The sequence below is a fragment of the Scaptodrosophila lebanonensis genome, unplaced genomic scaffold (genome assembly GCF_003285725.1).
Source record: "Scaptodrosophila lebanonensis strain 11010-0011.00,11010-0021.00 unplaced genomic scaffold, SlebRS2 tig00000053-arrow-pilon, whole genome shotgun sequence".
Taxonomy (NCBI): domain Eukaryota; kingdom Metazoa; phylum Arthropoda; class Insecta; order Diptera; family Drosophilidae; genus Scaptodrosophila; species Scaptodrosophila lebanonensis.
This window is the reverse complement of record NW_022060548.1, coordinates 761459-783127: the sequence shown is the minus strand read 5'-3', so window position 1 is coordinate 783127 and position 21669 is coordinate 761459. Positions and strand designations below refer to the sequence as shown.

Sequence of the window (21669 nt, the reverse complement as noted above, 5' to 3'; positions counted from 1 at the left end):
GATAATGTGGTTATGGGAGTAATGACGATGATGGGATTGTTGAGATTTGAAAAGATGATGACGGGTTTGTTTGTGATGGTGGTAGTGAAGATGATTATAATAAGAACGTTGCAGCTGATAATTCTGCCGGTGCGAGTGATGATGATGATTATGATGGGTTTTGCCAGCAACAGCGCTCCTGGCTGCCTGCTGGCCTACATTTCAAAATTTGTGTCGCAGTAGCTCTTTGTTGTTTTTTTTTGTTGCTGTTATTATTCTGCTACCTTCTACAATTCCCCATATTGCTAGGCTTTTGAAAACAAAACAAACAAAAACATAAATAGCAGGTGTTTGAGCGCAAAAAGCTTTCTACCGTTGCTGCTGATTCTGCAGCTGCTGCTTATTTGCATTGCTTTTCACAAAACTGTACGCCATTCAGGTTTTTGCAGTTTGTAGTTGTCATCAACAACAACAAAAACAACAACACGCTACTACAACAACAGCACAATTGTCGTCGTTGACTGCAGCAGCTCTTTCTTCAGTTGCTGTTTTCCTTCAAAATGCTGCCGAGCCCATTCAGAACATTGAGCCAACGAGAACAACAACAGCAACAACAAGAACGAAAACAAAAACAAACAGTTTTCCATTTGCTGCAGCTTATACATGCATACATACACACGTGTGCATGTGTGTGCATGTCTATATATGAGCATTTTCCACGTCCTTGTGCTCAAAACAAAAACAACAGCAGCGCTCACGCAAAAAAATCGATAAAGCAATTAATGCAAAAAGCGCTCTGCCTGGCGAAGCTAACCCCAACAAACCCAAACAAAAACAGCAGCAACCCTGGCGAGCATAAAATAAAAAATGGAAATAAAAATAACAGAATGTTGATGTCGTCGTTGGGTGGGTGGGTTTGGTGTTGAGCAGTTTTTCCCCCATTTTTTCAATTTTATTTTCCTTTTTTTTTTTTTGCTTACTTGCTTGCAATGCGTGTTTATTACTTTGGGATTTTGTTGTTGTTGTTATTGTTATTGTTGTTGCCACCGCTGACTGAACTTATTGCGCGCGCAATTTTCGTGCGTTGCAACCCTCGTTGTGTCGCCGTCTCGTCTTGGCTCGACATTGTTGTTGTCGTTGCCATACGGGCTCTTTTTCTTCCCATTGCTGTTGGGCGTGGGTTTTTTGGGTCGCTTCTTGGGTAGTCCCACACACACACACAAACATATATATGTATATACAAATAAAGAGCGACCCGAGCTTAACTTTAATGAACATTTTCTATGTTTCCCGCATGAACTTTAATATACATTTGAATTCATTTGCCATCGGATGTTTCATCCCCGACTTCTTTATGCTCTCTTCTGAAACTTATGGAAATTTAAATTATTTCTATCACTCTATCAGGCCACATTTAATGTTATTCAAGCAAATAATTTTCAATTAAACTTGTTGATATAAAAACAACATACATCATTTTATAAAATTTTAAAAGTGACCTCTTTTTATGATAAAGTATAAAATGTAACTTAATATTTTTGTGGTCTCTTTCGAAGAAATATATGTTTTGGAGCTGGTTTTTTGAAATGTTGAGATTTTATCAGACGGATTTATCTCCAAACCTCTAAAGTAATCGTATATACTTTGTACTTTTATTCTCAAATTCCTTAAACCCAATTATAATTTGTATATTTTTTTTTCACCTGTAAGACACAATTCAACAAAACTCCTTTTAATTCCCCCAACATGCATTGGATTATCCAAAACAACGTATACAAAGAAATTTTTTCGTTGCTGTCGACTTCAATTACGCGAACGTCTGAAGTTGGTGGGCTTTTCAAAGAATATTGATTAAATTTTTGTGGCGTTATAGCAACAAAATCCGGCCCAAGTCAAAATAAAGCTAAAGCTGAAATGAAAGCCCCTAACTGTCACAATTACTCAAACTCAGGCGTTGATGTATGCCAAGTTAACGTGTTGTTGTTGTTGCTGCTGCTGCCGCTTCTGCTTTTGCTGCTGCAAATGACAGTAAGAACTCTTGGCATGGAAGCTAATATATGAAAGAAAAAAGTTTGCACAGATCCCTCTCTTTCCACACATACGTACATACTTACTTACATGTATGAGTAACTAGCTCTTGGGCTGGCTATAAACAATATGGCCAAAAGCACTGACATTTTTTTCCTTCGCCGCTTCCTCAGCTTCTTCCTTTTCGCATTTTTTGGCAAGAATCCCAAAAAAGAAACGAAAAACTATGCAACTATGTGCGATATATAGTATACATATATATGTATATAAATATATATATATATGTTGCCAGTCAGTCAGACTTAGGCCACCCACCGCCCACTCTCCTTCAGCATCCACTTGTACGTCGACTGCGCTGCCAGCGTCGACGCGCCGCACAACTTTTGAAGCAACTTTTAACATATTTCAAGTCACTTGCCACCCAAAAGCAAAGCGAAAACATGCCAGAGTGGTTCAACTGGGTGGCTAGAGGTGGCAGGGTGGCTAGAGGTGGTTGCCGCCTTTAACCGCCTACATTACTGTATATTTTATAAGTTTGGCCCGGGCTTCAGTTTAGTTATTTTTCATCAACGTCGAGTGAAGCAGCAGCCGTACACTCGACAAACTTGGGGAACAATAATTTAATTCTACTGTAGGGGGCAAATATAATTTACGGAATTTTGTAACATCGTCAACTGGGAGTTTCGAACTTACCCAATTGTTCTCTCTGTTTAAAATGGTGCTTATTTTTCGTACATTTAGAAATAAATAAAAAGAGGAGACAAAAAGCAAAATGTATTTATTTAAACAAAAAAAACTTTAAAAAGTCATTTCCATTTTTAAGACAGTTTTCATGGGCCTTTGATCCTTCTTCTTTATCAATAATTCATAAACATATGCATGCATATATCAAAATATCAAAATATGCATTGCAACCAACAACACGAAGGGAAAATTAACCCGAAATATCATCCATTCTTTTCATAGTTCAATAGTGCTAACCATTTCCCATCCATTTTCCCAAAAAAAAAATCCTCCATCTGGGTTATTCTCCCTCGGCAAAACAAACAATTTATTTACATATAGAACTAAATTTTCTTTTAATAGACCTTAAAAAAATGAATAGCGATATGACTAGTAACAAAATAGATTTTCAAAAGTGGAATTCCATTTTTTTAACAGCACAGAATAACTATTACAAAAGTTTTGCATTTGAATTTACTGATTTAAGATTCCAAAACCTTCTACGAACACCAGGGCACTTTAATTTTCTCAGTGTCTCTTTTTTTCTGTTATATTTCGACGTCGTTCTCTCAAATTTTCTACATTTTTCCCACGTTCGAATTTTCTCTTTTGGCGGGGCTGGGGCGTTTTACTTTATTTTTTCTTTCAGCTGTAAAAACCCACCCCCAAACAAACAATAAACGCACACAAAGAATTGACTTTGCTTGAGCAGCGCCGTCGCTGCTGGCAGAGCAGCCGCCCCAATTGCTGGCGTTGCTCGCCGCCGCTGCTGCAGTCGACGTTCGTTGTTGACAGCGTCGCAGCGTCGCTGCTGCTTTGAGGGCTGTGGCTGCAGTCGTTCTTTCGCTAATGCCCCATCCTGCCCAGCTCCACCCCCCATACCCCACTTTGTGCCCATTGTGTGCACGTTTATTCTTCTTCTTCATCATCATCATCAACATCATCATCTGCTGCTGCTGCCACCCTTGGTTCTTAGGGTGTTGGTTGTAGGTGCCTGAAAATGTCTTTAAAACATTTTTTGTTCGTTTTTGGCACAGTCTTTAAAATAACTTTTTTACGCTCCTCTGCGAAGTGAAAAGTTTCTTGCGGAAGAGAGTTTTTGACCCAACACCTACAAAAAGGCCCATTTTTGTTGTCTGTGCTTCTTTATGGTGATTTAAAATCGATTAATACCGTGCATACTCCCTGATTTCATTCGTAATGGCTTCTGCTTTACTGAGGCGCTTCTTTTTTGGCCTTTTTTTATGCCTCCCTCACCCACCTGCTTCAATTTTTCCCCAAGCAGCTTAAAGCTTGTGCATTACTTTTATGCATTTAATTCTTTTGTGGCAGCTGAGTTTAAGTGCCCAAGAGTCTGAAAGTTATGGCAACAATCTTTTATGAGTTCTCTGAAATTTGGCAACGCGGCCAAAATGGCCGAGATTGATTTTGTGTGCTGCTCAAAAACCACCAAATATAAAAGTTTAAGTGCTGAGTATATTATTCATTTTTTCTTCAAATGTTTTCATAAGAAAACTATAGTTTGTAGAAGAATATATACTACTTATATCCATTTTTTTTACACAATTTTTATCCTTAACTTAACGATGCTTATCCTTAACTTCCTTTAAAATTCGAACTTGCCAATGCTCCAATTAATTTCCGATCTTAAAACTTTTTAAAGTCACTTTAAATAAATGCATTTAATGTTAATAATAGCTTTTCACGAAACCACACAAAATCAACAGAAATTAAATATTTCATGTTCTTATAATTGCTGTGTAGAAGTCATCTTTTTAAGTGCCTGCAATTTTTCTTGCACATGTTGCAGCTCGGAAACCGCATCAAAAAGCTGTTTACGTAATTCTCGTTCTGTATTCCTGTCCGTGTCTTATTTACACATTTTGCAAGTCAAAATGCAATGTCAAAAGAGTAGCAGCAACAGCGGCAGCAGCTGTTTTTTAACCGCAAGCCCGACAGCAGTGACGGCCATAAAAACGACAACAAATTATACACAAAACGATTGATGACCTTATAAACAATGCGCTGTCCAAGCAGCTCCCCAATTCGTGAAGAAAAAAAGTTCCCCCTTTTATTTTAGGCACGTACCAAGCAGCGCAAGGAGCTGTTTACTCTCCCACTCTCTTTCATGCCCAACCAACATTACTCATCAACAGTGCTGCCAAGCGAGCAGCGGAAAAGGCTGTAATAAACAATTGAATATGTAAATCTATTTGTGTTTCTTTTAACATAACGAATGGCAACAAAACTCACAAAGTACATATCCAAATTATCCACACATACATGCATATACTCGTACATATACATATTAAACAGCTTGTGTTTAGAAATCAACGACAACTCTTCAACTTTGCAGGAAATCCACAAAAATAAAACGCGTTTCTCAAAAACTAAAAAATAAAATAATAAATAACATACAGAGAACTCTTTCAAAATTTTCCATTGGTCTTGGGAGTCGGGATAAATAAAAATAGCCGGAATTACCGCTTACAGCAGCTTTTTAGGCTTTAACTGACGGGATTAAAAATTGGCAGCACTGTTTGTCACTGCAACTCTTTCGCTGCAGGCTCTCAACTTTTTTCTTCCTTGTGCTTTGCTCACTCTCGCGCTCATCGACGCAGGTGCTTGACTTGCCGCTAAATTAAAGAGGAATTGCAAAAGAAGAAATTCAATAAAAATGCAACTCGTCTTGCGGTATTTATTTAAGTTGCTTCTGTCTGCTCTTCTTTTCTTTAAGTGTTGAGTGACTTCTCAACTGTATATGCGTGAGTGTAAATGTGTGTGTGTAATTTATTTCATAAAGTTTTATTTTCAAAACATAAAGAAGTGGGTCACGCACACATACAAACACATACATATCTTATCTTTCTGTTATTTGCTTTGGCTTACTTTATTAGACGCCGCCAAGCATGTTGCAATGGATTTTAAGTCCAGCAGGTGGTGCTTTGTACATAAGTATGTATACCGGAAAATAACGGATAAGCAAACATAGATACTTATGTGTACATACTATGTATTTATTATTGGTAAAAAATAATATTCACAACGCTTACTTATTTGTATGTATTGGAAATCATAATGAAAAGCACGCATTCTTTATGTTCATTTGTGCATTGCACAATTTTCGTTCTATTTCGAGGCATTACGAGCTCCAATCACCGTCACATTTAACACAGGAAAATGAATATGTATGTACATGCATGTTGGTGTATATATATGTAACTATTAATATATGTATGTACATACATATGTATATATATTTATTGCTTATCAGTATTGTGCGCATGACCTCAATGACACGGGATGTCTGTCGCCAGAAACAATAATAATAACAACAACAAATCACAAACTGATTCTACCAGCAATGCACGCGTTTCGTGCGCGTTTACAAACGCCTCATGTTACAGCACATGTTAATATTTAAAAATAGGTCGTACATAATACGTACATACATACATATGTATGTATTTGTGTATATGCATGTAAGTAGTCTTGATTCGCAATTTCCTTCCATTTTGAGAATGACGTTCTATTAACAACTCAATTATTTTATATTCAAAATATTTATAAATCTGCGCATATGTGAATGCTTGCAAATTGTAGAAATATTTAGCATTTATATCAAATGAAATTTCGGCATGCATGCGCGCCAACAATAAAAACAAAAATGCTAAACGCACTTTGAAAAATTCCCCAAGTGCCAGCAGTAGCAGTAGTGCAGTGGCTTCTAAACTGTATGTAAGTGCCAAACTGTGAACAAGTGCTGCTCATATTACATTCGTACATATGTATGTATATGTGCTATGTATGTGTGTAAATGTTTTAAACAAATATTTCAGATGTATGCACATATGTGTATATGTATGTAAGTATGTGTGTGATTATTAGCACAAATGTCTAAATTTGTGTAAAATTGAACAGAGCAATGTGAAGAATCGAGCAATGCACATAAAAATTAACTCGAAATCAAAGCGTAAACTTATTTAACCTTCATCATTGAGCAACAACAAATATACACATACATACTAACAAATAGGAATGACAGCCAACACGTGACCATGAATTTTTAGCAGTCATGAGTCAGGAAAAAATAAACAAATACAATACAATGGCAATGTAATAATAATTGAATTATAGCTATGCATATACATACATACATATGTACATATGTACTATGTGTGTAGTAAATAGTCAAGAACATTTGAATACGGCACGTAAAAATTATTAAATAACAAAATTAACAAATAATTGGTTGGCAACAATAGAAGGCAACTCTGCTATTGTTGTTGTTGATACTTATAACGGCACTTTAAGAGCGCGAGCAGTGAAATGTTAAACATTTAACAGCGAGGCGTGACTTTTGACTCGACTGAAGGCACTTGGCGGTGATTTTTAATTGCTGTCACTACTCGTTCTCTTTTATTTTTTTGCATGTGGGATTAGAAGCCGTGCGCCATGACCTTGACACACTCAACGCCAAATACTAAACAACAGCCACAAGAACAGCAAAGCTAACAGACACCACAACAGTAATAACAATAAAACTGGTCGCACAACAGCCATAGTCATAAAAATAGAGCGCCTCAAAAAATAAAAATGAAATTGAATGTGCAGAAAAAATTGCTAGAATTTTGCTTCATTTCTTGCTCGTTTTTTATTGTTTTAGTTTTTGATATCAACAACGCATCAGACAGCGTGGCAGGCAAAAGTCATAAAAATAAAATCAGAGAAAAAATATAATAAAATCAGCAGCGAGAGCAAAGCGGCGCACAGTGGGTCGCATTTAAATATCAATGTGAAATTAGAGATATGCAGAACTTAATGAGACATTTCACAAACGGTCACACGGTTGGAAATTTAATTATAATATTATATATTTAATTATATTATTTTTTTAATTTAAATTCTTACATGTTAGGAAATTAAACGCTTTAAAGAACTATTGGTTTAAAAAATACATTATGCTTCGAAGATATGACTAGATTTGCAATTATCCCATATTAAAGACAACTATACTTTCTATATATCGATTACGATCAAAAATATATATGTAAGTAATTTATGCATATCACAACATTTATAACATCGATCATTACCTGGTCCCAGATGTACTCTTTTTGTAACATGTTTTCCAACAAGCTCTAAAGCTGCTTCCTTTACTTTCGGAAGCCTAGACATATAGTCTATTATAGTCCAACATTTTCTTCTTTTGTTCAACAATCTTATATTTGTTAAATTTCTTACCACTGTGCGGTGTGCAGAATTGAAACAAGGCTGCATGTGGGCGTTGGTTGCCGCACATGTGTCATGTCAGTGTGTGTGTATTGGGTGTTGAGGTGTGTGTGTGTGGGTTTGAGATTTGGATTGTTAGTGGTATTGGTAGGTCCATATATTCGTATACTGGGGGCATGCTAGTGCGACGCTTTTTAAGTTGATTAAAAGCGCGCGTTACGTTTTGCGCGCTTTTTTCATTTCTTCTGCTCTTGGCAACTGTGTCAACTTTGTGAGGGGCGTGTGACAGTCATGGGTGTGTGCTTGTCTGTGTGTGTGTTGTTATAAACAAATGCGACCGTAGAAATGTGTGTCACGCCTCCACGGGCACAAGATATAAAAATAAACAAAAAGGAAACGCTGGGGCGAGTCTAATTAGTAGTGTGTTTGCAAATGTTTTTTGTTTTGGACTCGCAGGTGGTACCCCCTTTTAAATAATAAAATAAAACAAGGACATTCCATCAAGGTTTCTATGTATTGGTGGCATAGCTTTTATGGGCTGGAAATCCAAGAGCTTCTTGGTTAAAATGCAACAAAGCTTTGTTTTGCAACGATTGCAGTATTTTAGGGTTAACATTGATTTGAAATAAAAATTGCATTTAATTTAAGTTTTACTTTATACAAGCAATTACCTTTAGGAACATTTCCATTTTAGTAGCATTTCCCAATGAAAAATATATATTAGATTTCTAAAACATATACATATAAGTAAAAAGATGGTCTTTTTACAACATATTGCAGAATTTTAGGTTTAAAATTGATTTGAAATTAATATTTCATTTAATTTAAGTTCTTCACATATTCTTTATAATTCAATCTCTTTAGTTTACAAAAAATATAATGCTTTTGAAGAATTTAAAAATATCCTTAGCATAGGTATCTAGTTGAGTTGATTGCTTTTTTCAACTGCGACAATTTTTAAAATAGTCTTGAAACAACACGCATACATATATAAGGCTTAAAATCGGAAAACTAAGAATAAGTGTACATATGTATACGGTTTTAACGGATTAACCTTCTTGCCTTCCTGCTTACAAATGTAAGCTCTTTTAGTTTAACTTTACAGTTAAATATAGAAAAGATTTTTAATGTTCAGACTTGTTCGCCCACGTGCCTATTACGTGAGAAATTACGTATACGCTCCCCCTTGAGCGGGTGGTGACTTGGGAGTGTGTGGCATTTTATAAATAATGGCAAACCAATGTACACTGCTTTTATATTTGAAGTGATCCCCAACTCCTTCCCTAAAAGGGAAACCTCCGAAGTGACGGCTGAACAGAACAGCAGTCACAGCCGCGCAACATGGCGTATGTGTAATCTGGAGAGGTACAGGCCAAACAAAAGCTCAAAAACGGCGTCTGAACTTCGCCTTCCTCCCATCAACTGACTCTGATTGTGTCTGTATTTTGAATTTTGCAGACGAAAATAGAAATATACATGCATACATATTTGATGGCCATGGCGCGACAGTCGGCCGCCAGGAGTGCGCCAAGGACTAGCCAGACAGCAGGAATGTCGTTGTTGTTTTTGTATAGTTCATGACTTGGATATTTGATTTTTGTTGACTTTGTCAGGGCTGGAGAACAATTTTGCTTGTTTTTGGCATTCGCAATGACCGTAAAGTAAAGTTCAATGCATGGGAAATAGGTCTGTACGGTGTACTGTGCTGTGCAGTGTTGCACCAATTTTTGAGCCGGCGTCGTCTGATTGTGCGCATATCCTGCGTAAATTGCATGCTAATTGGTTATGGGTGATTGGACACGGATTGCCGATAAATGACGATTGAAAACAGTTTTAAACAAGCCTAAAAAAATCATTGTACTTCAAAAGTAACACAATATTAATGCTATTTGGATGCTTTGGTATTAAAATTGTTTTAACTAAATCTTTTAGGACGCTTCGGTTTTACTTTCAACTTCTGCTTGTGTCAATATACTCACCCAGTGGCTACTGGCTTATTTGATTAATATATTAAAAAAGAAGTTAACTTTCAATAAAGAATATCTCTCAGTTAAATCGAATTTCATCGTCTCAGCCAAGTTAATTGGCTTAATTAGTGTTGCCAGCAATATCGATTCTCATTCCTGCTTTTCTGTTAGCACATCTGAGCTATAGAATATATCTATATACATACATATATGTGAAGAATACAATACAACTGTTAACACAATAATCCCAATCAACCAATTGACATGATTGCACAACAAATAAAGGTTACAAGTAACCAGTTTAAGCAAACGTTTTTTTATTGTTCCCGAGTTTTTCCCAAACTGTGTCAAAATATCAATTCCAATAAGCATCATCAATTCAGCAAACGAATGCGTCGGATGTTGAAAATAATATCACATACAAATATAATATATGTTATGTTTGTATTTCCCTTGCTCTGTACATTCAAATCAATCGATAATACATACACATAAGTATGTATATCTATCTATTAAGAATCCAGCATTTGAGCATTGCTATGCAAATTTTCAACTCACAACAAACACATGGAACCAATTCAATGCCAACCAAACTGTAAATTGAAATGCCATCCACACTCGAAACGGTTGAAAGAGTATTTATTGCATTAATCGACACTAAATATTTGATGGGTCTGCCTGCCAGCATGATGTCTGCCTGCCGGACCGGTGAAAATTTATAGATATTTACGAACGAATTTACCGCCTTGTGGGCTCTTCATCCCGATGCGTGCTGAGTACACCAACAATCACTTGAATAGGTAAACAAGGCTTTAGATAAAGCAACCTTAAATAATATGCAGACACGGGCTGTAAACTGACAACACAAACAACTTTTTATGAATAAAGTCAACATAATAATTGGGAAATAAAATAATAATAATATTATATTAAAAAATATAATTACTTGCAAAAAATATGAAGTAAAAGAAAACACTTGATTTACAACACTGTCCACCTTTTATGATATAATAATAATATGTCAATGGAAATAAATATAGATAGACTGGCTTAATGAATAAGTCAAGTCAAACGAAATCATTTGGCGATGTACAACACTAGCCACGTTTTATGTAAAAGTGACATATAAAATGATTTTTATGGCCATAAACATTGTTCATAACATTTATGTATGTATGGCATGCATGTTTAACACAAATTATATGACAAACGAATCGACCTATTAAGAATTGCTTACTCTGTTTTTATTTCAAAGAATAATTCCACATTTACTATAAGCCCAAGCAAGAATCAGTGCGACTAACACTTTCTGGGTCAAAACATATTAAAGATGACTAGAAAATTGTTATTTTTTCTTTTTTTTTTCTCAAACCGATATTATTCATTAACTCCAACATGTACCAGACTTTTTGGCAATATCGCAACCTTCTATTGGAGCCTGTAATATGAATTAAGAGTTTTTTTTGGCCCTAACTTAGAAGTTTTGGAAATTTCGAACTCCAAATGGGAAAAATGGATTTCAAGTTTGTATGATAAGCCTGTACTTTTCAAGCGATTAACTTCAAACTTAGTTTAAGTAACTTTACAAAGGAATTTAAAACTAACTGAATTCGCCATATTTCGTAATTTTTATTAAGACCTAATGTATTAGGGCTTTCTGTATAATAAAAAATATTTAAAAGTTGTATTATTATTTTTAGTTTTTTTTTTTGTTTTTTGCTGAATTGTAGAATTTTCAGTGGTAAAACAAATGTGTTACTATTAGGCTGACTGACATTGTATGTATGAATATGTTCCTCACCTGTGTGTGTGTTTGTGCTCTAAAGTGTTTGTGCCTTTGTGTGTGTGCGTGTAGGTGTGCTGGCGGCTGTTGTCATAGAAACAAGCGCACGCACAGGATGCAGACACATTCATAGACATGGACATGAACGACAGCAACAGATACGGATATAAATAATCATACACACATACATATATGCATACACTGTCTGTCTGCCTATCTATATGTATATAAGTATGTATGTATGGCCAAAAGGCCGGTGTTGGTGCTTTGCACACGTGCACATTTACACACTTACACAGACGCACATAAACAACAACAGGAGCTGGGCAATAACGGTACTTAACAGTGCACATATGCATGTAGCATGTGGCATGTCGCACATACATAATGTGCTGCTTTGCTGCAATGCCAAACCAAAATATGTATGTGTATACATAGAGCTGTATATGTACATAAGTGCCACAGACACTAGCAGGCAAACAAACACACCCACTATATATACATATATATGTATTGTATATATATGTATGTATGTATGTAGCATATACGAGTCAAGCCAGTTCAGACTTTTTGGTTCGTTGGATTGTTTACCATGAATTGGGATCGGGTCGCTCTGATAGGTATGTTGGTTCGTTGCTGGGAACAGACCAAAAAGCCATTCAATTTAATGTTCTGCTGACAACATTTTAACGCATGTGCAGAGACCCACAGTGTACTTTAATGTCTCTCGGTTGTGTGAGTGTGGATAGGTGTGTTTGTGTGTGCATTGAAGCTTTAAATGCTGTAAATTTAATTAAAATGCGGGGCAACGCTTTAATTGGACAAAGAGAGACAGAGACGACAGCAACTTGAGCTTAATGCAATGCGATGTCGAATAATTAACAAACCACCCCACCCCCCTGAGTAGCTCAAAAGTTTTGCCACCCACTTGTATAAGAACTTTCTTAATGCAAATTGATATTTAAAAAACGATCCGAACGTTAAATTCGCAACGAAAATAATTTTTTTAATATATTGCGACGAATTTGATGAAACTTTAGATCTAAAATACAAAACTTGTTTGTGGTATCCTCATAAACAACAAGTTGGTACTAAGATTCGTTTATGCACTTATTGTTTCAGTGCCAGTTATAAGTACTAGTGCTGCTTAAGATACCTTCATAAACAAATGATTTGTGGTTGTAGTAGTCAATTTATCACCGCTATATACGTTTTTTAATAAATCATATTTGCAAATGGATAAAATTAGTCTACCCACCAAGTTTGATTAAAATAGCTGTTGTTATTCCAGAATTCTCGTTGTTCATACAGTCGAACAGGCAGACGAACCATCAGACAAACGTCTTAATCACGCATATCTTAGACTATAATATGGGAGCTGCCACGTCTTCAACTGCCTCTAACACACATACACGTACAGGCCTCAACACTATTTACTTATGCGTTTACTGTCTCCGTCTGTATGTAATTCCAAAGGTGGTTGTTATTGATTTTCTGGGCAAAAATTCCCACACCCATCCCCCAGCCCTAACAAAAATATTCAACGGCACCCAAACTTATGACGTAGCTGTCTCCCTGCCTTCTTCCCAACATATAAACTTAGCTAACTTTTGCCACATATGCTAATGAAGTCGCATTGTCGTTGACATCGCCCACCAAAAAGTTATCCAAAAAAACAATAATCGTGCACTGGGAATTGAATTCCATTTGACAAAAGTTGAAACGTGTGCCGCATAAGCAATTGGCATAATGAACAAAAATAATAAATATGCATGAACCAGCGGACCATGAGAATGAAACAGGAAAATTATTAATGCAACCAAAAATAAAAACAAGAAACAAAAATATTAAATGTAAGCTTTAAGTTGGGGTTTTATTGCCGATTTAATCGATTTGGATTCCGCAGTTATCAGCTTTTTGTGGATTTGCAGTTCAAAAAAAAAAGTAAACTGCAGTTATGAGGCAAACAGCTATGTATGTGTTTGACTCGAAAATGAAACAGGTTTTTTCTGAACTTTGAATGATTAAACGTAATGCACAGGCAATTATAATAAACTGACGCTACGGTCAGACAGACAAATAATTTGCACGCAAAGAACAAGAAGTCAAGTATAATTTGTTGCTAGAACAAACGACCCCGACAAACCCCACTATTAAAATGGGACAAATTTGTATGCAAATTATTTGCATGTGTGACCACAGCCTTATTTTTATATAGTTAATCATTTGAACTAACTTATCTTAGCTTAGCTAATTTTAAATAATTAAACAAATATGGAATATTTAACAGCTGATAGGCAACATTTTTTGAATTCTTGCTCAAAATTATAATCATCTATCTCATTCGGCCCACATCAAAAAATTTTTTATGTTTTAATTGTCATTTCATACGTTTGGCAATTTAATTTTAATCAACGTTCGAAAGCACCGCTCATTCAGCATTCAAATTGTTTTATAAATTTAAGTTTTCTTCACAAACATACTTACATGCATACATAAAAGCCTTGTTTATTTATGTTCTACCATATCTGTTCTCTCTTTCTCTTTTTTTCAGACCACACAACACACTCTCACATTGTGAATTAAACGCATTGTAACACTGTAATCGTATTAAGAGAACCGAACTGAGAATTCAATCACGCGCTTCAATATGTGTAATAGTAACGGTAGATTGCAACGCGTGCGTGCCAACGTGGAACGCAATGAAACGCAATGGAACTGTTGCAATGCACGATAATGCGGCAACAACAGCAACAACCAACAACAACAACAACAGCAGCAGCAGCAACAATCGTATGAATAACATGTTCGTGCACGTATCGAAAATGTTTGCGACTTACATTGAAAATGCATCGTTTTCTTAACATACAACAAAATATTAAATTACGCAACTATCATCAGTTACTTTTGTATTTTGTTGTTGCTGTTCTCTGGGCTCTCACTGCTGCTGGAAGAGAGAGAAGAATCGTGAGAGGAATTGTTGTTGTTAACGAGCGTTTGTGGCGGGAGCAGCAGAAGCAGCGCAGTCGGTGCACAACGTAGAGAAGAGAAGAGTGATCGAGAAGACAGCCAGTGAGAAAGCGGAGAGAGTAACGTAGAAAAAGAGAGAGAGAGAGAGAGAGCCTCTTCGAGTGAATGAGAGATAGCGAAAGAACGAGATTCGTAAAGTTGTTGAAACGCATAACGCATCAAATCATAAACCCAACGCTGCCACTGTTCCTAAGATAACGAACCGTAACGTAACCGTAAAAGCAAACCGTAACGTCAACGTAAAAACGAATATATAAAAGAAACCATAACTTTCGCCTCTACACTGCTCCTATGCCAATTTTTCGATGCATTCATCATCCATTTAACGTTATGCATTATTCACACTCATGCTCCCATTAAATTGACACTGCGCATAAATTTAAAAACAACAGCAACTAGTACCAGAGCATTACGTAACGTGAACGTAAACCTCAAGTTGTTGTTTCCGAAACACCTGTACACACACGCACCCACACACGCAACATACACAGCATACACAAAATCAGGAAAAGGCGCCCGAGAGACTTTTGCCGTTTGAGGTGGCAAAGGAAATATGGCAACACCTCAAGTCAAGGACTTGGTGTTGCGTTCGCCCGCTGGCTCATCCGATGTCATCACCTTCGCTTGGCCCCTACAAATTGGACATGGACAAGATAAGCATGACAATGGCATCGACATCATTGATACCATCAAATTTGTCTGCGATGAGCTGCCATCCATTTCATCCGCATTCGAAGAGATTAATCTCAATCAAATTGACACTGCCTGCTATAAGACTATGACAAATCTTGTCGATCGATTCAACAAGGCTGTCGACAGTATTGTTGCATTGGTAAGTAGTTAATAAAGTAAAACGAAAAGTATAAGAGAGATATTCTTCAGTTCCGATTCCAAGGGCTCTTAAAGCTGAATTGATTTCTTCAAATATATTCATCAATTAATTCCAAGAATTTATAAAATCTCTTCAAAACATTCATTTTCATGAATACGTTGTATTTCATCTCGATTTCATCTCTCCCCACAGGAAAAAGGAACTTCACTGCCCGCCGAGCGTTTGAATAAGTTCGCTCACCCTAGCCTTCTAAGACATATACTGCAATTAGTTTACAATGCTGCCGTACTTGATCCGGACAAGCTCAACCAATACGAGCCCTTCTCGCCGGAGGTCTACGGCGAAACCTCATACGAACTGGTACAACAAATGACAAAGCATGTTACCGTCAGCACGGATGACACGTTCATTGATCTCGGTTCCGGTGTGGGGCAGGTGGTGCTCCAAATGGCCGGTTCCTTTCCGCTTAAAACATGCATTGGCATCGAGAAAGCGGATACGCCCGCTCGATATGCGGTACGCATGGACGCCTTCTTTCGCCAATATATGGGCTGGTTTGGCAAGCGGTATTGCGAGTACAAATTAATACGAGGAGATTTTCTGGTCGATGAGCATCGCGAGAAGATCACCTCATCGACGTTGGTGTTTGTGAATAATTTCGCCTTTGGTCCCACTGTCGATCATCAGCTGAAGGAGCGTTTTGCGGACTTGCGTGATGGCGCACGTGTTGTCTCATCCAAGTCCTTTTGTCCGCTCAATTTTCGCATAACGGACAGGTGAGTGAGAAGCGCAACTTGAGTTACATTCAATTCATTACATTAATAATAACGAATTTTCACAGAAACCTCAGCGACATTGGCACCATCATGCATGTAAGCGAAATACCACCGCTTAAGGGTTCCGTCTCGTGGACGTGTAAGCCCGTATCGTATTACTTGCATGTTATCGATCGCACCATATTGGAGCGCTATTTTCAGCGCCTGAAGACGAAGGGCGGTGACCACGAGCATGTGGGTAAGTTCAACGAGGAGCGGAGGTTAACTCATATGATACGTTACAGGCAAATCAGAACAAACCGAATCCACAAAAATCAAACACAAGAATTCAATCAAAATCATTCCAAATTATCAATTCAAATCAGACACATCGTTCACTTAAATCACCGTCTCAATCAGTGTTTTAAGTTACGATCAATCGCCAACCAATCATTCGAACATACCTATTGCCTCATGCATCGATCATCGTACCAATTTATGTATATATACTCGTATCTAAAATAAATTCTTGCGTTTTTCACAATTTAGTTTCAAGGCTTGACCAGATAAAAATCAGTGATCACTGATCACTAATCAGTTATGAATAATTGTTGATCACTGATCGTTAGGGAAGAAGATATCCAATCCACCGATAAGTGACAAAAGAGGTCGCACAATAAAACCCACTGACACCTTCTTTTCTCTCTTTTTTATCTTTATTTTGCAGGCACCGTCCGCACCACCCGAGATCGTGCCAAACGTGAGGCGAACATCGTTCACAACAACAACAATCATCATAATAATAACTCGAATTCGCGTACACAATCGCCAGCAAATGTTACGTCCGGATTAACTGCAGGAGCAGGAGCAGGAGCCGCCTCCAAGACGCGTCAACAGGCCGCAACGGCTCAACAGCAACGCAGCCTGGACATGGATACCTCAACCGAAAGCGATGGTGACGCCACAAATGGTGGTGGCACCACCACCACAACAACAACCACAACCAATTCGAATGGGCCAATGACGCGTAAAGTGTGGTCGGATTGGTGCAGCTCCAAAGGGAAGAGCTCCCAGTCGGATGACGAGGAGAACAATAACACCACCACTAGCAACAACCAGACGACTGTGGTGCGAAATGTACGCGGAGCAGCCACTCAGAAGAAACGCAAGAAGCTTACACGAAAGGCGGCGATTGCGAACAAATCGGCGGCTGCCGCTGCGCAACGTGAAGCGGAACGCGAAGTGGCCACACCAACCACCGCTTCGGCATCGGCTGCCAACAGTAAAGAGTCGTCATCGAAGGAGGATAATGGCAGCAGTGTTTCAACAATGCGGGGACCTGGTCCCGGTCGTAAGGGTCGCATGAAGAAGGGTGCACGTGGTCGCAAATCTCTGAAAATTGTTGGTCTTGATGCTCTCCATAAGCAGACAGTGCTGAGTACAGCGCATGATGTGATGACAAAGAAGTTGCCCGCAGCACCCGGAACTGTAGATCAACAATTGACATCTCTGCTCACAGAGAATATGTCGCACACAGAACTAGAGATTCCGGCAGCTCCCCATACACCCTATGCTCTGCAAATCCTACTCGATGTGTTCCGCTCCCAATACATGGCCATGATGGAGCACATGAAGTCGAGTGCATTTGTGCCGCAGGTTCAAAAACAAATCGCCCAGGAGCAAGAGCGTAAGGCGCGTCTGAAGAATCGTGCCAGCCAGCTGGATAAACAGATACGGGTGCTCATCGATGACAGTGTGGCGCTGCTCAAGGTTCGAATGAATGAGCTCTCCATAAATGTTTCCTCGCCCAATGATCTCATTGCCAAGGCCAAGGAGATTGTGAGCAGGCACAAGGACTTGCAACATGCTGCAAGCAAAATCCGGAATGAGGTCACTCACTATGAGTCGGAGCAGCAACATTTGCTGAGTTTACGTCTTAAGCATTTGCCAGAATATCAGAAAATGTGCGGGGGTCTGGCTAATGGCAAAGTAAAGCTAGAGCTGCCCAATGAGTTGTCCGAGTCGTCGGCTCAGGAGTTGGTACTCAAAGAAATAGCCAACACGCTGACACAAAGGAAGAAGCTTTATGCCCAAGTGTCCTCCATCGAACAGGAGACAGATGTGCTGCAGAAGTCCGCAGAGGAGAGAAGAACGGCGGCAGCACTGCTCGCCCAAGGCACCAACATTACGCTGGCCTCAACATCCAATGCATCGGGTACCACCGCAGGCCCGCAGCAACCACTGCAGCTAACCACAAACCACAGCAACTCAGTCGGTTCAACATCATCATCGATCACAAGTCATAACTCTGTGCCAAACAGCCCCTCCACCGTTAGCAATTCGAAGGCGAGTGCCAAGCATGCTCGTCGCAGTCGTGAGAATCGCGCACGCTCCCAGGAATGGCCTGAAGTGCCAGATATGGGAAAAATCGAGGAGAGCAATCCCGAGGTGTTGGCGCAAAAGATTCTGGAGACTGGGCGTCAGATAGAAGCTGGCAAATTTCAGCAACCACTCAACAATTACATTAACGGTGGTGCTTCAAAGAACTTGCCACCTATTACGCCCTTGGAGGAAAAGCAGCAGAGATCTCTGGGCAAGGGTTCAATGCCTGCCATTTCGGTTTACATGCAACCGGCGCAGGACAGCACATTAATGCCTGCACCTAAACAACAACAACAACCACAGCAGCAGCAGCAGCCATCAGCAGTGGTGCCAGGACGTGTGAGTGGTAGCTTGCTGCCAAAATGCGAGCTACCCGGCCTGGGACGCAAGCAAAGTTCTATGACCAATGCAACGTGTCCGAGCATTCAAGAATCCCCCAAAGTGGCGAACTTTGAGGATCGCCTTAAGAGCATCATAACCTCGGCGCTGAATGAGGATCAGGAGCAGCGCAGCAAGGCGGTGGTAGCGCCACAGCCATCCTCATCATTGCATGAGCCGCCGCCGACGAATTCGCCGTTGCAATCGCCAGCACCAAAGCGCAGTAAACATGCCGTTAATCAGGCGAATCATTTACCGCCACCGGTGGTGCCCAGCAGTGCCGCCTGTCAAGTGCCAAACAATCTGCACAACATAATTACAGTCTCCACACAGGGCCTGATGCATTTGAATGCCAATACGACCATATCGCCGATAACACCACCGCTGCCCGCAAATGCAGGTGGTGGTGCTGTAGCGGCTGCAGCATCAGCGGCCCCGGCACCCGCCGGCTTACCTCCAAATCCAGCCAATGGTAGTTTACCTTATGGCAGCGCCTATGCTGGCAAGTATCAGAGTGGTGCAGGCAAGCAAACCACAATTGGCAAATATGGAGCAGTCAAAGAGTCGATCAAGTACGCACCACAACAACCACAGCTCCAGCAGATCCACAATCATCATCAGACGACGCCAACAACAGTGGCAACACCCCACAGTCAAGCACCGCCACAACCACCACCCACACACCTATCGCACTTATCGCCAGCGGCTCTGTATGCTGTAGCCGCCGCATCCAATGCACCACCCACTCCCACGGATCCCATGAACTACCATCGTCGTCGCAGCTCCGTTAGTGCCAACAGTTACGAGCACTTCATGGTTCAACAGCAGCAGACCCAGCAGCAGCATGCCCTTATGATGGCAGCGGCGGCGCATGTGGCGCAGCGTCAGCAGCAACGAGAGCGGGAGCGGGAACAGGAGCACGTGCACCACCAGCAGCATCAGCATCCGGCAGCTGGGGGCTTACCATCAACTCTTCAGCAGCAGCATCATCACCATCAGGCGCAGCTCCTGCCGGCTCATCATGCACCATTGGAGTTTAAGGCGCCCGCTGAGAACCTAATGCCACGCTCGGGTAGTCGCGAACAATTAGATTTGGAACTATTGCCGCGTTCCAGTTCGGCGCATTCGGATTATGCTGGTGCCGGTTCGGGTTATGCGCCCACACGTGAGCGTCTGCTCACGCACGAGCGCAGCGTTAGTCGAGAGTCGGCATCGCTTCATCCAAGTGGTGGTGGCAATCTGCGTCCGCCAAGTCGACCGGATTCGAACTCTTCGCAGCCAGACTACACACAAGTATCACCGGCAAAGATGGCGCTACGTCGCCATCTGTCGCAGGAGAAGCTCAATCAGCATGGACATGGACCGCAGCCAACGCCCCCACCAGCGGGCGGTTCACTGCCCCTGTCCAGCAAGACAATTGGAGATCTGGTGAATGGGGAAATTGAACGTACGCTCGAGATCTCGCATCAGAGCATCATTAATGCCGCTGTCAATATGAGCACTATGGGTGCTGTGGATCGTCATGGTGTTGTCGGTGCCAGTGGTGGGGGTGGTGCTGGAAACGTCAATAACAGCAGTGCTTATGTCATGGAGCGGGCCTTTTTGGCCGAACGCGAGCGTGAACGTGAACGCGAAAGGGAGCGGGAACGGGAACGGTCCAATGAGCGATTGCTCATCAATCTGAATGCTCAACGGCCGGAGCGCGTGCATGTGCGTCCACTGACCGAGGAGCCACAGCCGACAAACTATAGTCAAGCGGTGGCTAGCGGTGCTGAACGTAAATCGCCGTATCAAAACAATCTGGCAACCCTAGCCCATGTGGCCTACAATCAGAAGGTGGACCCCAAACAGCAACAGCACCACCAACTGCCACAACAACAGCAGCAGCAGCAGCAGCAGCAACAACAGCCGAGCACCACATCGCTCTCCCGGTCCAGCAGTTCTCGTAGCGGCGACCATGCCCCATATCAAGCACGCGCCTCACCTGCCTCCCGATCTGTCAATTCCCGGGACTATCAACCCGTAGCATTGCCTCGCGCCGAAATGAAGAACTGCATCGAGTCCTACTTCCACGAGGAGCAGCAACAGCAGCAAAAATCTAAGGCCACCGGTGGTGCTAATTTGCGGACACCACGCATGAACGGCGCAAATCCGCCACTAGAAGGTAATTGCTAAAATATACGGAAGAAACACAAATTTTGATTTGTCCGTTATCGAATACACAATTCTTCCTGATTCCTAATGTGATTTTGTAAAATACGTTTTATACCTTGAGACGCAATTTCATAGTTAAATCAGCCCTTTAAAAAAGCTTAACAAGTGTGTCTGATTCGTGCAACATGTGACCCAGATGGCCATTAGTTTAGATACTGGACTGGTGGGCAATTTTATCCCAGCCAATCCTAACACTTATTAAGCTCGGAGGGAATGTATTCTCTGAATGTACTACTGAAGTTTCGGCACAGGAAGCGATTTTCGGAATGAGATCCATTTCGCATTATCATTTTTAAAAGGTACAAGAGAGAATGGACAAGAGAATGTGACTCTATGTATTCCCATAGTTTGTAGGGAAGTTTTCTA

At 40.3% G+C, this 21669-nt stretch overlaps 1 protein-coding gene across 3 annotated transcripts in view; it reads left to right on the top strand.

Moving 5' to 3' along the window:
• Positions 1–21669, top strand: part of LOC115624317 (histone-lysine N-methyltransferase, H3 lysine-79 specific) — a 63262-nt gene that overhangs the window by 33441 nt on the left and 8152 nt on the right. For all 3 annotated transcript variants that reach the window (XR_003995452.1, XM_030518947.1, XM_030518946.1), the window contains exons 3-6: positions 14267–15574; positions 15767–16350; positions 16416–16588; positions 17057–21253. Coding sequence is in view for 2 of the 3 variants with exons in the window: in XM_030518947.1 (XP_030374807.1) it covers positions 15296–15574; positions 15767–16350; positions 16416–16588; positions 17057–21253 (5233 nt within the window). In the remaining variant the exon portion in view is untranslated. The remainder of the gene's footprint in view (positions 1–14266; positions 15575–15766; positions 16351–16415; positions 16589–17056; positions 21254–21669) is intronic.